We start from the raw sequence: 15,693 nt of genomic DNA, 5'->3' as shown, positions 1-15,693 counted from the left end.
CATCTTAAAGAATTCAGATTTCTCCTACCTCTAGGGGGAGAAAAAAATCCCACCAACCCGCAAATACCTCTAGCAGCCTTCACTTTCCATTTGCCCATTTGCTTATTTGTTTATCATGCATTAATAGAAACCTGCTATGTGCCAAGGCCACATGAGGTGGGCCATTTGGTTTAATCATCACAATGCTTTGAGGTAAGTGTCATGGAACTTTATTCACCCATGAGGACACTGAGCTTTAAGAGGTGAAGTGGTTTGTCCAAGGCTTAGAAGACGCTTGTCCACTTGGTCTATCTGTGCCAAACTCCTTGTGTCCATTAGGAATGCTTTTTTGCCTATGAGTAGAGAAACCCAAACTCAGGATGGCTTCAATAGTACATTATTATTCTTTACACAACAACAACAAAAACCCAGAGGGGGTGGTTTAGAGTTAGTGCAGTGGCTTGGCTGTGTTAAGGTCTTTTCCATGCCCTTGTCCTTAATATAGTGCTTGTGATCTCCTTGTCTCAAGATGGTTGCCTTGGCTGCAGGCATCACACCTCTGTTCCAGGTAGGAAGAAGGGGAGGGAGCACCATAAGCTGCATCTGCCTGTTTTTTTTTTAATCAGCAAAGCAAAAGCTTCCCTAGAAATCTAGCCATGTCCCCTTATATCTGTTTGGTCAGAACTGGATCACATGGCCATGCTTCTAGCTGTAAAGACCAGGAAATCTGTCTCTGGCTTGTTAGCCTTTAAAAGGAAAGCTACCAGATAATAGCTAATACCTTCATGTTTTGACTTTGAGTCTATATTCTTTCCATTTTACTGATGATTTCCAGCCTCATGGACTTTTGCCATATCCACACAATCCCTGCTACTGTTATTTTATTTGTCAACTTTATGCTTTTCCTAAAGTGAACTAAATTTTTAAAAGAACCTTTGTGAAAATCTCTATTGTAAATAGCTAGCATCACTTGTCTTAAGTGGAAAATAACAGTAAAATTAAAGACAAAGAAAATAAAATAATACTTAAAAATTTGCTGCAGTTAATGGTCTGAGCTTGGGGTGGCTTTTATTAAATTGGGATATTGCCACACAGTGGAAACATAAGTGTTTAAGTCACAGTAGCACCAGGCACAGACGGTCTTAGGGACTTCTTGAGAGGTCGCTCAGGAGAATCAGAAGGATACAGCTTTTACATGATGTCCTTCCCCGCAGCTTCCTACTGTGCCTGGACAAAAGAGCACCCTTTGCCAGGCAGCAGCTAGGTCTGGGGAAGAAGAACTTGGAATGGAGGGTCTATGCCCTGGGTGGGGTAGGGTGGGGATTCTAAATCTTGAAAGAGGAAGAATGAGCTTTACCTCTGATACAAGGCATTAGGATCAGGTACATTGCCAAAGTTGGTTGGAAGTCACTTTGGCCCAGGAAATTAGCATGGGCTTCTTGGAGAAGGTCTCCCCTCGAGTGCTCTAAAAAGGCAGGTTGGAGTTGGGCAAAGGGAAATTGTGCCGTGCATTAAAAAGTGCCCTGTGGAAAAGGAGTAAATGAAAAAGTCGTGGACCCTTTGGGAATCTGGGAGTGGAGGCAGGGCCTTGCAGTATAGACCAAGTTAGTTATTTTTGGCGGGCCTTTGAATACCTTCCCCAAGGCAATGGATGGTGAGAGCCATTTATTTTAGAGCTAAGGAGAGACGTGATCACACCTTTCTAGGGTTTGAGCTTTGCACATAAGGCAGCTCTCGGGCCAAAATAAGCTAATTCCTCCAGAAATCTATTTGTACTTGGCAGAGATTTTTTTAAAATTTTTTCTGAAATGCAATATGCACTTCTCAGCCTCCCTAAAGAGAGCGTGTTGTGTGCACACCCTTGCGAGTCCAGCCCGCATTGTGCTGTGTGTTGTGTTGAGTCCAGCTTTGGGGTTGAATTTCCTCTGCTGTGAACATCTGTCCCAGGGCTGGGTCTTCCTTCCTGCTCCTTCTTCCACCACTGAGCTGGGTGGGCCTCTGGGCTGAGCCCAGATGCACCTCTCTCTTTGAGCTGTTCTGATTACCCTTGCAAACCTTATAGTCAAGTCTGTGATAATCGGGCCATAAACGAGAACCAGGGAAGCTACAAGTGAGGGCATGGCCAGCACGGGGCCCTGGTTTATTGCTCATTAGACAGCTTTATTGGGTTTGTCCCGGGGGAGAAGTTGAGAACCCTGACCTCCTCAGCTTTGAATTAAGGCAGCCTGGGATGTATTTCCCTTAGGTGTGGAAGTCCATTCTGCATATATCAAAAGTTCCAAAAAAAGGCATGCATTCTTTGAACCGGTCAGCCCACTTCTAGGCAGAATTTGTCTTGGGAAAATAAGTGCGTGTGGGTGTTCATTGCCATTTTGGTTTTAATGGTCGGTGGTTGGCTACAGCCTAAAGGTCCTGGAGTGGGGGATAGATGATCTAATGATGAGATGCCCGCAAAATGGAATGCTGCAGAAGCATGGGCAAGGACTGTGTAGGTTGTACAGTTATTGATGTGAAAGGTGTTTATGATGGGTCTTGAAATTAAAAGGAAAGAAAAAAAATGCAGGTTCCTAAATTGCCCGTCTTATTCTGTTTCAGTTTTGACTACAAGTTCCCGTCTATGAGGGAAATGCCCAGGTTGACGTACATGGGATTGCTGGGTCAGAACAATAGGGGCTGGTGGGTGGTAGGATTTTGGATTATTAAAAACATTTTTGCTCCCCTGTATTTGTGAAGTTTTCTATAATGATCATTGTAGAGATCTAGTGGAGGAGCAAGTCGCAGCCAGCAGACTGTGAGAGTTTTGATTGTTTTGAAGAGGGCAGTGTCACTTCCTTAAGTGAATCCAGTCTCCCGGGACTGAGTTCTCCGCCATCTAGAGCAGGACTCCACAAACTCTTTCTGTAAAGGGCCACATAGTAATATATTAGGCTGTCTGGGCCATATGGCCTCTGTGGCAGCCCCTCAGCTCTGGGTTCATACCTCAGGAGAAGCTGTACATAATATATAAATACATGGGCAGGGGCCTGTTCCAATAAAACTTTATTGACAAAAACAGGTGGTGGGCCGGATGTGGCCAGCAGACTGCAGTTCATCCGTCCTTGATCTAAAGACAAACAAAACAAACAAAAAAGCAGCTTGATTATTGGCTTCAGTCCATGTTTCAGCCAGTCCAGAAATAGCACAAATAGTAGGAAGGAACAGGCTAATGAGGATAGAAAAGGCGGATGTTTAAATAGAGGCGTAAAGATAAGTTGTACAGTTCTTTCTACAGATCAGCATTTGCACCTGGCCGAGGGGTGTTGGGCTGAAGCAGTTTGGGTGATGCTTTGAGTGGGAAGATGTCCTACCCAGATCTGATGTTCCAGGGCACATTTGGGAAGAGCCCCTGTGAACCATTCCTCTGGACCCCAGCGTCTGGAACGTCAGGTGTGCTGAGCTGGAATCCACTGGAACTTGAAATTGACACAGATGTCAAGCATGTGCTGATTAAGACAGTTCTTCAAGAGATAGTGCATACTCAGTAGGGAACTGTGCTCTTACTACTTTCCTTGGTAGGGGAGTAGGAATTTTATTTCATTTTCAGCAACTCTTTACTGAGCACCACTTGTTTACAAGGAATCGTGGAGATTTATTTTATTTATTTATTTTTAAAGATTTTATTTATTTATTTGACACAGAAAGAGATCACAAGCAGGCAGAGAGGCAGGCAGGGGGAGAGAGGGGGAAGCAGGCTCCCTGCTGAGCAGAGAACCTGATATGGGGCTCGATCCCAGGTCCCTGAGATCATGACCTGAGCTGAAGGCGAGGCATAACCCACTGAGACACCTAGGCGCCCCATGAATTGTGGAGATTTAGAACACACAACTCAGGACCCAGAAAGCTGACTCCATGGTGGACAATGAGCCAAGTGCAGAGAGAAGTAGATGACGCAGTCCTGAGGAGTCTGGACTTGAGCTGAGCCAGAGTGGCAGAGACTTTAAAATCCCAGAGAACTGAGTGACCCCTCATTCAGCCTCTTGTTTCTTGCCAGTGGGGAAACTGAGGTTCAGAGGGAAGCAGGGACTTGCTCAAGCTTTCACTCCAAGTCAGTGGAGGAACGGAGACCAAATCCAGGGCAAGGGATGTACCATGTGATTCCGTTTTTGTGAAATACCCCGAAATGGTGAATCCATGGAGGCCAGAAGCAAGAGCGGAGGTTGCCGGGGGTTGGGGGGAAGGGGAGTGGGGAGTGATTGCTTACGGGGTTCAGGGAGCCCTTTGTGGGTGATGAAAATGTGCGGGAAGTAGACAGGGGATGGGGACACAATGTTGTGAACTTAGAAATGCAGCTGTGTTGTATGGTTGAAAATGACGAATCTTATGTTACGTGATTTCTACCACAATTAACCACAAAAAAGTAGGATGCTGGAATAATTTATCTCCACACCTGGGCACTTGTAAGAGTGTAAAGGGTCTGGTGTTTTTAGGTCAACCACACTGTGTGGCAAACCACCCAGTTCTGACTCCCAGACCAGTGTTTTTTATTCTCCAGTGTGATTATTTTTTTTAAGATTATTTATTTTATTTATTTGACAGAGAGACAGGGAACAAAAACAGGGGGAGTGGGAGAGGGAGAAACCGGCTTCCCGCTGAGCAGCGAGCCTGTCATGGGGCTCAATCCCAGGACCCTGGGATCATGACCAGAGCTAAAGGCAGACACTAAATGACTGTGCCACTCAGGCGCCAGTGTGATTCTGACTCAGGTTAACAAAACTCATGAACTTTAGAAAGTTGTGCCTCCCAGACTTTCCACCAAGATAGCCCTGCGTTGCCCCAAGGAGGGCCAACGAGTAGGCTCATGCCATATGACTGTTTCTCCAGTCACTTTGGGCCTGTGCACATGCTGTCTCCCAGGCTGGCTTTCTCTGTTTGGCTGATTCCTACTAGATTGATGGAGATGTTACCTCTTCCAGGAAGACATCCCTGACTAATCCTTTGGGCTTCTATAGCCTCACTTTCTGCCTCTGTCAAGGCACCCTGCAAATTTTATGGTCTTTCCTCTCCCCCTCCTCCACAAGACTGTGTCTGTGACCCATTGTGACCAGAAGTGGGGTCTCCCTTGCTTCCCATGGCATTCCCAGGGTGAGGGGGCATAGCCTGGGGTGGACCTTTAATGAGGGCCTTTAATGCCTAAAGGACACACGTCCCATGAACTGAGTCATGTAGTCATGAGTTTAAGCAGTAGGTTTACTTTGTGTTTAGTTTCTTGCTTTAAAAAAAAAATTGTGGTAAAATACACACAGCGTGAACTTATCATCTTAACTGTTTCTGAGTGTACAGCTCAGTGGCATTAAGTACATTCACACTATTATGAAACCAGTCCTGCCATTTGTCTCTGGAACTTTCTCTACAACTCATGCTACATCTCTGTTCCCATGAAACGCCAGGTCCCCATTCCCTTCTACCCCCACGCCTGGCACTCACCATTCTACTTTCTGCCCCTATGAATTTGACAGCCAATAAGTGGGTGTCATGCCATATTTGTGTTTTTGTGACTGGCTTATTATACTTTTCATAACATCCTCAAGGTTCATCCACGTTGTAGCCTCAGAATATCTTTCCTTTTTAAGGTCGAGTAATATTTCATTGGGTTGGAGATACTACTTTTTGTATATTCATCTATCGGTGGACATTGGTTGTTTCTGCCTTCCGGGTACTGTGAATAATGTTGTTCTGAACACTGATATGCAAGTCTCGGTTCCAGACTCTGCTCTCAGGGATGGGAAGGCTGGGCCCTATGGTAATTGTGTGTTTGGTTTTTGAGGTTCTGCCCTACTGTTTTCCACAGCCTCTGCACCATTTTGTATTCCCATAGTGGTGCATTCAGTTTCTGACTTTTCCACATCCTTGCCAGCACTGCTTGTGTTCTGGGTTTTTGGTGTTTTCTTCTAGCCATCCTAGATACTTCTGGGTGTGAAGTATCCTTTACATCTAAACATCATCAAAAGTGGTTATTCGAGGAAGCCTGGGCAGTTCAGTTGGTTGTGTGTCTGACTCTTGCTTTCAGCTCAGGTTATGATCTCAGGGTCATGAGATACAGCCCCGCATCCGGCTCAACGCTTAGGGCAGAATCTGCTTCTTTTGATTCCTTTGCTCCTCCCCTAGCCACCTCCCCTCTCATAAATAAATAAAATCTTAAAAAATATATAAAAGAAAGCACACTTGAAGTCCTTTAAAAAAAAAAAAAAAGCAGTTATTCTAGTTAAGCCCATGTGGACTTTGGAAGAAATCTGATGGGGAGGAGGATGGGGTCAGGTCAGCATAACTCCAGCCACCCGTAGGCAGGTCACTTTGCTGCTCTGGCTGTGTCTTCATCTGTAATCTGGGGTCACAGCAGGACCTGCTTCTGCTGTGGGGCATGATTTTTCTGCCACTCGTGATGTTCTGGGCTGGCTGGACACTGGAGGTCTGCCTGCTGACATTGCAACTTCTGTGGCATTTCAAATGGCATATGAGTCCTGGGTTTTCCCAAAGAAGGGTTTATCATCCTAAATCTAGGCGTGGTTAACGCTGGGTTTGCATATAGGTTAATACTGAAATGGGCATCTCTCTGTAGGTGGCCTCCTCTTCCCTTAGATTCCTTCTGTAGGATAAATCTTTAGAAGCAGGATGGCTGGGGGCGCCTGGGTGGCTCAGTTGGTGGAGCAGGCTAGCTTTTGATTTCGGCTCAGGTCACAATCTCAGGGTTGTGAGATCGAGCCCCGCCTCGGGCTCTGTGCTCAGTGCAGAGTCTGCTTGCCTTCCCTCCGCCACCCCCTCTGTCAACTAAATAAATAGAATCTTTTGGGGGGGGGGAATAAAAGAAGCAGGGTTACTGAATCAAAAAGAAATGCTTTCGGGGCACCTGGGTGGCTCAGTGGGTTAAAGCCTCTGCCTTCGGCTCAGGTCGTGATCTCAGGGTCCTGGGATCGAGCCCCGCATCCGGCTCTCTGCTTCCTCCTCTCTCTCTCTGCCTGCCTCTCTGCCTACTTGTGATTTCTCTCTGTCAAATAAACAAATAAAATTTAAAAAAAAAAGAAAAAGAAAAAAAGAAATGCTTTCTTTGGGGCTGAGTATAGTGGGGAAAACCACTGATTTACAGTCAGCAGATTTCAACCCCAGCTCTGCCCCTCCTTAGCATGTGATCCAGCTCATTTTTCAAAACTGTGTTTTCCTCGTCTCTAGAATGGTGGACATAATTTGAGAAGCACAAGGTGGTTGAGTGTATTAAATGGGGGGCGGCAGAAGGTACACGGAATGACGGAGTCTGGTGCCTGACTCTTGATGGAGTCTCAGAAAATAGTAGTTGAGAGCAGATATTGCCAAACTGCTTTTATAACTGACACTGGCCCTGGGAGCAGATGAGCATATCCCTTTTCCCATAGCCACGCCTAATTGGATGCTATTATTTTCTTCTCTCTGAAAGGGATGCTCTCCTTTCAGATACTTTTTAGCACACTGGCTTTCTGTCCCTTCTGCTGCCAGACCCTGAGGACCCAGCTGTGAGCTGGACCCAGGACCCAGGACCGCCCGGTCTAGTAGAGTATGAAATAGGCAGTCACCATGTGTGTGATCAGCGCTGGACTAGGCAGAAACACCGAAACTTAGATCCCACAGCACAGAGGAGGTGCCTGAAGCTGCCTTAGGGCATCAGGAAAGGCTTCCTAGAGGAGGGGGCATTTTGGAGCTCAGGGTGGAAGGATGACTAGGGATTAGTCAGGCAGCAGGCAATGACTGTGGAGAGGCGTAGGGGGCGAGGAAGAGCATAGTGTGTCTTGTGACCGGTCTGGGAGTACATTGTCCCAAAGTAAGTGTATGAGTGCATGTGAGAGACAGACAGATGGACAGGGAGGAGATGAAGGGGATCGGGATCCTGCTGGGTCTCAGGGAAGGCACTGGACACGTGTGGATGGGGCATGCATGTCAGAACCTCCCTCCAGTGCTGCTGGAGGCGACTGGAGGAGGCTCCAGCAGAGATGGGAATGCCAGTGAGGAGGTGGATTTTCCGTGTCCCTTCTTCTTGAAGCTTTCCCTGGGGCCCCTCCCCTTTTTATTGTCACTTTTCTGACTTTCTATGTTTCTTGCTTATTTATGTTCTTTACTCCCGTCTTCTTGACTGCTGGCTCCGTGGGGACGGGGGACATAGCCCCTTGTTTTCTTCACTGCCATGTCCCTAGCACCTGGCCTGGAGCTCCATAATTGTGGATTGGAGTGAATGAACGGATGAATGAACGGGCGACAGAGTTAGGGCTGTTGCCATGGGGACGGGAGGAGAGGACGCATTCACTCCTGTGCCATTAGCCATCGGGCCCCTTCCCTCTGGGGCCCTGCCCTCCTGGGAGGCCACGGGCACGACACACTTGGCGCCTGGCATGGTGCCCCCCCGCGGGGTGGCTTTGCAGACTCGGGAAGCCAGGTCACATTCCGGAAGACACCGGAAGGCGTGAGGACTGGCTGGCACCCCTCAGCAGATGGTGGCATTCCCAGGAAGCGGCACCCAGAGACGGCTGAGTGAATGACTGGTGAGCTCCCAGATCAGATTTAAGGGTGTAATTACGAAAGATCTGCAGCAGCTGTTAGAACGAATCAACGCCTGTGAATCTGAGAGAAAAGCTGCCAAACTGTTTGGTTTTGAATGGAGGTGTTTCTCTTGCCTTCTCCCTGTGTGCTTCTGTGGAGAGGAGGAGGTTGTGAGCGATAAGGGATATCACTCCCTCCTACCCCCAGCACGGAGCCCAGAGCCTGCTTTGCAGGAGAGTCAGAAGGAGGGATGGACGGACGGAGGCTCTGGAATGAGTGCCCCTGAATTTCAGCAACGGTGGGCCTTAGTGCCTCAGTTCCCAGGAAAATGGGCTTCTTTGCCTGAAATTGCAGGAAATGGGCATTTCAGACTTTGCAGAGACACTCAGAGAGATCCAGCCTACAGACGTGGCAGGGTCAGCAGTGGGGACATATCCATTGCTGCCCCCATTACCTGAGGTCAGACTGGTGTCCTCTGCCCCTTGGGCCACAGTGGACCCCTGACCTCCCAGATCAGCCCTGCTGCCCATCTGTTCCCCACGCCACCATGCGCGGTGGTTCACACCTATCCGAACAAGAGAGGTGGCTCGCACTCTGCACCCCTTCCGCGTTCAGGGAGCTCCTGTTTGCCTGGCTTTGGTCATGGTGCTCACACAATTGCAAAGAGTGAGCGAGGCCACACAAGGCATAGCAGCTGGCCTCTGTGTGAGTGAGCTTCCAAAGTGTTTTGGAAGAGACCGACATGTCTTAAATTAAGCATGACATATGTGATGCATTTAAGTGAAGGTTTTAAAGAGCACATTTCAATCCATTGCCTTGTGTTTTTTTACAACAGGTTAAGTGAACCCCTGAGAGTCTCGTGTTTCTGGGTTTGGGAAAGACTTCAAAATGTTCTTTAGCTGTTTATTGCGGTGGTTCAAAAAAAAAAAAAAAAAAAGAAAGAAAGAAAGAAAAGAAAAGAAACAACCCGTCTCTTTCCCCCCATTTGTTCACTGGTGTATCCATTAATTCATGGATTTGTTGATGCTGTCATATTTACATACCAGGTATTTGCCAAGCGTTTTAAGTGGGAACTCGAGAGGAAGACCAAGATGGGAGACAGATACCAGATAACAGAGCCACTGTTCCAGTTAAGAGGGGTACAGACCAAGAGTCTTTCCCCCTTTACTTCCCTGCAGGGTGGCTACTGAGCTGGGGTTGGGAATCCCCGAGTAGGGCGACACGCATGCACCGTCTATCCTGATTTGCCAGCAGTTGCTCTGGGTGACCACCTTCCCGGGACAAGCTGTGCAGACAAGCATTCATCCCAGGCTTGGGCAGAGGTGCTGGTGACAGAGCAGGATGACATGGGGTTCATGTCATCATAGCAGGTGTCTAATGGGGGACATGTCTGGGGCCATAGAGAAATAGGGGGGGAAGGGGGTGCTCTCGGTGAGTTAGGTAGGTTGAGATCCCAGCTGAGCTCTTCACAGCTCTTGGGTTTTGTCATCCAGTAGCAAATGACTGATGGCCACTACCCAGCTTGCCAGGGCCAGAGTTAAGTCCCCCTGTGTCCTCAGTTGCTTCATGTCACAAAACTCGTGGTACCTGCCCTTATTCAGGAGCCTGGGGAGCAGAAGAAGATCTCTTCATTCACCTGTTTCTTTATTCCACCAAGCAATATTTTATGTATATAATCAACAGTGATGTATGCAGAGCTGTGACACACCAGGCCGCTGTGCTTGCTTCTGGGGACTCAGGGTGCCCTCTGGGGGCTTGCCATTGGATGGCAAAGACTGAAGGCTCATGCAGCATTAAATACAACTGTGTGGTTGTGATGAGTCCTGCCGAGGATGTCTGGTGCTCTATGGATGTGTAAGACAAAGATCATACCAGGTGTGTGTGTGTGTGTGTGTGTGTGTGTGTGTTGGGAGGGGAAGAGAGGTTGGAGCTGTGTCTGAGGACTGGGCCTGTGTCTGTGTGTGAGTGAGAAGGGTATCCTGGAAAGCAGGGACAGCATGTGCAAAGGCCCTGGGGTGGTGTTTTAGGACCTGTGAGAGATGCAATGTGCAAATACTTCTGAGTCAGGAGAAACAGCTCCCAGATTAGCCAGCGCCGGAGTTCTCTGGCATCACTTCTCAGTCTAGGGAGTCTTCTGGGATCACCATGCCCAGTCCTAAGCAGTGACTACTATTCCCATGCTCCCGCTTCCCCCTTTACATACCGCAGCGTTTATTACCCAGAGTTGCAATTGCTTCTGTGTGTGTGTATGTGTGTGTTTGTTTTCTACATAAGACTGTGAGTTCCCTGCATGCAGAGGACTTTTCTTGTTCGTCTTTGTGCACAGGGTAGGTGCCCAGTAAACACGTAGCAGAGGAATGGGGGAGATTTTTTTTTTGAGCGCCAGCGTGGACTCAGCCCCCTTTCTGCTACGATATTGAGAAGCCGAAAGGAGTGTGCGTTTTACAAGCTGGAGTTGATGCCAACGGATGCAGTTGGAGCTCCAAAGCTTTTGTGCCGTCTGTGCACATACTTCCGGAACTCCGGAACTGAGGCTGTGGTCCTGTGTCTCCCAGACCTGCGGAAACTCAGCCCGGTTGTGGGGACGAGCCTCCCTTCCCCCACCCGCTTCTGCCATGAGAGGGTGCCGCCAGCCCCGATCGCCATGAGACGTGACACGGTTGGCTTTGTCGGGCAGGCACGCATCCCCATCCAGGGCCTGCCAGCTCCGGTAAGTGGGACCGGAGTGTCCAGGAAATGGAGAGCGCCTGTGGGTTCTGCCAGGGAATTTTCTCTCTGTCTTTTGAATCCCGCTGTTGCCCTGTGTCTCATGTCTGGGCTACGTGTGTATGTGTGTATGTGTGTATGCGTGTGGGGGGGGTGTCCCAGAGTATGGTTTTCAAGAGGTCATGGGGACTGGCTCTGAAGGTGAACAGTCCTGATTGGGGCCAGGACCCGTTGTGCCTGACGACCCTGCTGTTCTCCGATTCTCCGTATCTTTCCCTCTCTGCTGCCCCTAGCCCTGTCTAGACAGCATTCTCTGGTTTTGGGGAGAAGAAATCTGTTAGCACCATCGAGCGTGGAAGGAAGAGAAAATATCAAAATCTGTCTGCCTTTCTTTCCTGCAGGCTGCTGAGTGAGTCAGAGCCGGGGGCAGCAGAGTGGGGCCCCAGGAAGGGAAGCAGTAGGCTCGCGTTTATAAAATACTTTCTACGTTTAGTCCATGGAGATGGGGGCATGCTTGGGGCAGCTTTTGCAGGGACAGAGAACACGGGCATGAAGGTGGGGGCAGGCTGGTGGGAGGGGCAGTGCGGGAATCAAGAACAGCGACTTGTCTGGCACTTTTTCAGACCAGAAAGGAATGCGACGTGATGTTTAAGAAGACCTTGTTGAGGGGCGCCTGGGTGGCTCAGTGGGTTAAAGCCTTTGCCTTCGGCTCGGGTCACGATCCCAGGGTCCTGGGATCAAGCCCCACGTTGGGCTCTCTGCTCAGCGGGGAGCCTGTTTCCCCTGCTCTCTCTGCCTACTTATGACCTCTGTCTATCAAATAAATAATTAAAATATTTAAAAAAAAAAAAAAGAAGAAGACCTTGTTGAATGGGGTGAGGATGTGAGGTCGAGCTCCAGCTGTGCGATGTTGCCAAGTTGCGTGACCTCTCTAGGCCCTTTCTCTTCGCCCTCATAGTGATAGCAATGACCCCTGCTTCTCAGGGTTGTGCAAGATTAGTAAGAGAGGACAAGCTCCTGGCTGGGTGAACAAGGGTCTTACTCCAGAGCCGCTGTGAAATGGAGTCTGATGATCACCCTACCCACCTCGTAGGGTTATAAGGAGGATGTGGTTTCTAGAACATGTAAGCACCTGGCCTACCTTGAGGCCTCACTTGGGGTAAACCCTCACCCTTGGCTGTGAACTCTTCTTACAGAGGCTCTGAAGGCAGCCAGCATGGACTAGATGTTCAACAGAAAAGAACCCAAAGGCAAAGCAGAAACAGAGCAGGTGGACTGAAAAAAGAAATGACTTATTGTTTTAAGGCACCTGGAAGGGCATGTGGGGGAAGGTGGCAATGAGGGGCAGTCTAGTGGACCTGGAGACCACTAGCCAACTTTGTGACCTTGGTGCCTCCAGTCCTTGATAGCTGGGTGCCCTGCGGCTTGTCCCCTGCCCTCTCTGTCTTGGGGCTGGGACAGACTTCAACATGGTATCTGGTCCACTCCCTTTGTCTGGAGTTCAGAGAGGTGGAGAGGAGGACCCAAGCTTCCCCCGTGAGGTCCGTGGAGAGTGGTTCCTGACATCCTGGGCCCATTCCCCCACAACGGTCTGGTTGGACCCAGACACTGACATTTAAATGTATTTTTTCCCTCTCCTTTGCTTTTTCCTTTTAGTGGCTGCTTCCCTAGTTCGGATGTTCTTAATCCCCATGGAGCCACAACCGTAGCCATGGCGATACGGGTGGAGGTCGGCGCCCTAACTCCCCTGACAGGAGTGCCAGGCCTCGGCGAGATCTCCAAGGAGGAGACCCTGAAGCGGACCTACTTCTGCCAGGCTGGAGACGCCCCCGGGGCACCCTCAGCACTGCTTCTGGAAGGGAAAAGCCCCCTTAGGAGCCCAGCCCGCTTACTCCCTCTGCCCAGACTTGCCCCCAAGCCCTTCTGTAGGGAGAAGGTCCCGGATGTGAAGCCCCTTGTCCCATCCCCAGGGCCCAGCCCAACTAGCCCTTCTCCTCCCTGTGGGCGCCCCCAGGATGTGGTGGCAAAGGACCTGAATGAGAAGATGCCTGGCTTGGTGGGGCAGGAGGCAGGGAATGGGGAGGGCCTGAGGAGAAGCTCGTCCCTGTTCAACAAGACCACCTTCCTACGTCCCCGATCCAACACCATGATTGCCTTTGAAACCATCAAAGCCGGCTCTGCTCTGGGGACGGGGATCAGTGAGGGGGCTCGGGAGGCCACCACAGGTGTGTCTCAGGAGCCCGCTCCAGGCTCCCGGCCTGAGGGGATTGCCAAGCCTGCTCTGCCTGCCCGAAAGCCTGGGACCCTTCCCCGACCGGCCTCCCTGCCCCAGGACATCAGGCCAGCTGTCCCCCAAGAGGAGACAGGCCCAAATGAGACTCTGTCAAAGGTCAGCAGTGTAGAGGACACGGGGGAACCCACTCTGGAGCCCAAGCCTCGCCAGAGGAGAAGGCCTGTGTCGGCCATCTTCATTGACTCCATTCAGCCTCAGAAGCCAGGCCCCGGTGGGACAGCTACAGGGGGAAAATCACCCCCCACCCCGCCTGAGAAGACGTGGGTGAGGAGGCCCAGGCCTCTGTCCATGGACCTCACAGCCCCATTTGAGAGCAAAGAGACCTTGCTGAAGAAGGTGGCCAATGAGGCCACCGCGGGTTCCATTGCCCAGTGTCGGGGGCCGGAGAGGTCCGACCCGGAGACCCAAGTGAGCACAGAGTGTTTGGTTAGAGCAAACCCTCGCCTTTGGGACCCAGACTCAGATGTCCTGGAGGTAGCCAAGAAGACCCGAGAACAGAAGGAGAAGATGCTTTTCAAGCAGGCGGAGATGGGCAGCCTCAGACCTGTGGGGGGCTCAGCCCAGGGCACCCCCACAGAGGACCAGCCTCCTGGGGAGGAGAAGGCTAAGCTGCTCAGGGAGCCAGAGAAGGCACCCCCTTCCCCCTCTCCCAGACCTGGAAAAGATCAAGAGTTTTCTGAGGTCAAGAGCAGAGCAGCCGACGGGGACAGCCGACCAGAGGGAGGATGGACCCTCGGGGGCAGCGTCAAGAAGTGCATCAGCCTGTTTGGGGAGGAGAGCACCTTGGCCTTGGCAGCAGACTCTGAACGCCAACCGGCCACCCTTGAGCCCCCGTCGGCTGCCCCAGGGCCCAAGAAAGTGGGTGTGAGTGTCCAGGAGAGGATCAAAGGCTGGGCTGTGGAGAACTCCGAGGCAAAGCCAGAGATCAGGAAGAAGACATTCCAAGCACGGCCTTTGTCAGTGGATCTGACCAAACTGTAAGTGGGAATGTTCCACAGGCTTTGCTCAGCCCTGAGCTGCCTCAGACTGCCTACCAGAGCCTCCTCAGGAAAGGGAACTAGCACAAGGCTCCACGCTAGCTGCCTTACAGCCCACTCTCAATTTACCCACAGCCCCCGAGAGGAGATGCCCGTAGCTTCCATTTCTCAGATAAAGAGCTGAGGCACAGAGAGCTAACACAGCTTCCCTCCAGGTTCGGTGTACGCCAGCAGCTCCATTTCCTTGTTCTTTCTCCTCTTTGCACTTTGCCATGGGAGGTATTGTGCCCATTGCACAGATGCAGATAGGAGAGATGAACTACCATGAGGAAGTCTGGAGCCCTCATGTACTCCAGCATGGCCTGGGTCCCTGGCTAAGCTTGCCTTTCCAGAAGACTGAGGACTTGACTGGATGGCCTCAGACTCCAGGAATGGCCACCAAGTAAAATCAAATGGGTCAAGATAGCTTGAGCAAGCCCCTTCCTGTTTTGAGCCTTGGTTTCTTTGTCTTTAAAACGGAAATTTCCTTAAAGGATTAAGGCCAAGACTCCCAGATAATGCTGTGAATCACTCTGCCCACGGGAAACCATCTCTCTGTTGTAGCTCTGAATGACATGGTGAATCCTGTTAGTTGAGGGTTTTCTAAGCTCAGCCGGCCTTGGCCATCTCTTGCTCCTTTGCTTTCCCTCAAGTGGCTTCCAGGCTGCAATAGGGAGATGCCACTAGGTGTGGCCACCAGCTCCTCAATGACATGCATGCCACTGACATACCTTTGTCCGGTTGAAGTTTCCAGGGGTCACCTCTGGGAGACCGCTGCCCTCCCAGCCCTGGGAACCAGGGCAGTGAGCTGGGCCAGGGTCAGACCCATGGCTCTCAGCATTTGGAATCATCTGGAAAAAAAATCCCGAGGCCTGGGGCACTCCCCTCCTACCACCACCTCAAGATTGCGATTCAATTCCATTGGTTTGGGGAGGGGGCTCCTATCTTGGTTGTTTGTGAAAGTGTCCCAAGTGATTGTCCCGTGCAGCCAGGCCCAAGTTAAGATAACAGAGAAAGAGGCCTGCAAGCCAGGGGCCTCACACACCTTTCCCCGTGTCCTCATAGTGCCTCAGACTATTTTCCATCTGACAGATGGGGAAACTGAGGCTTGAGTGTGGGAATAACTCATCCACAGCCTCATGCCTCCCGGGAGTCAGACCG

The 15,693-nt window shown here is 50.5% G+C and overlaps 1 protein-coding gene across 6 annotated transcripts in view; it reads left to right on the top strand.

Moving 5' to 3' along the window:
* KIAA1671 overlaps window positions 1-15,693 on the top strand; it is a 184,568-nt gene that overhangs the window by 42,971 nt on the left and 125,904 nt on the right. For all 6 annotated transcript variants that reach the window (XM_082698804.1, XM_082698802.1, XM_082698806.1 and 3 more), the window contains exon 3: window positions 12,880-14,493. In XM_082698804.1, coding sequence (XP_082554930.1) covers window positions 12,935-14,493 — 1,559 coding nt within the window. In that variant the 5' untranslated portion in view covers window positions 12,880-12,934. The remainder of the gene's footprint in view (window positions 1-12,879; window positions 14,494-15,693) is intronic.

Source organism: Mustela nivalis (genome assembly GCF_964662115.1).
Source record: "Mustela nivalis genome assembly, chromosome: 14".
In the NCBI taxonomy this organism is placed as follows: Eukaryota; Metazoa; Chordata; class Mammalia; order Carnivora; family Mustelidae; genus Mustela; species Mustela nivalis.
This window is presented reverse-complemented; position numbering and strand designations above follow the sequence as displayed.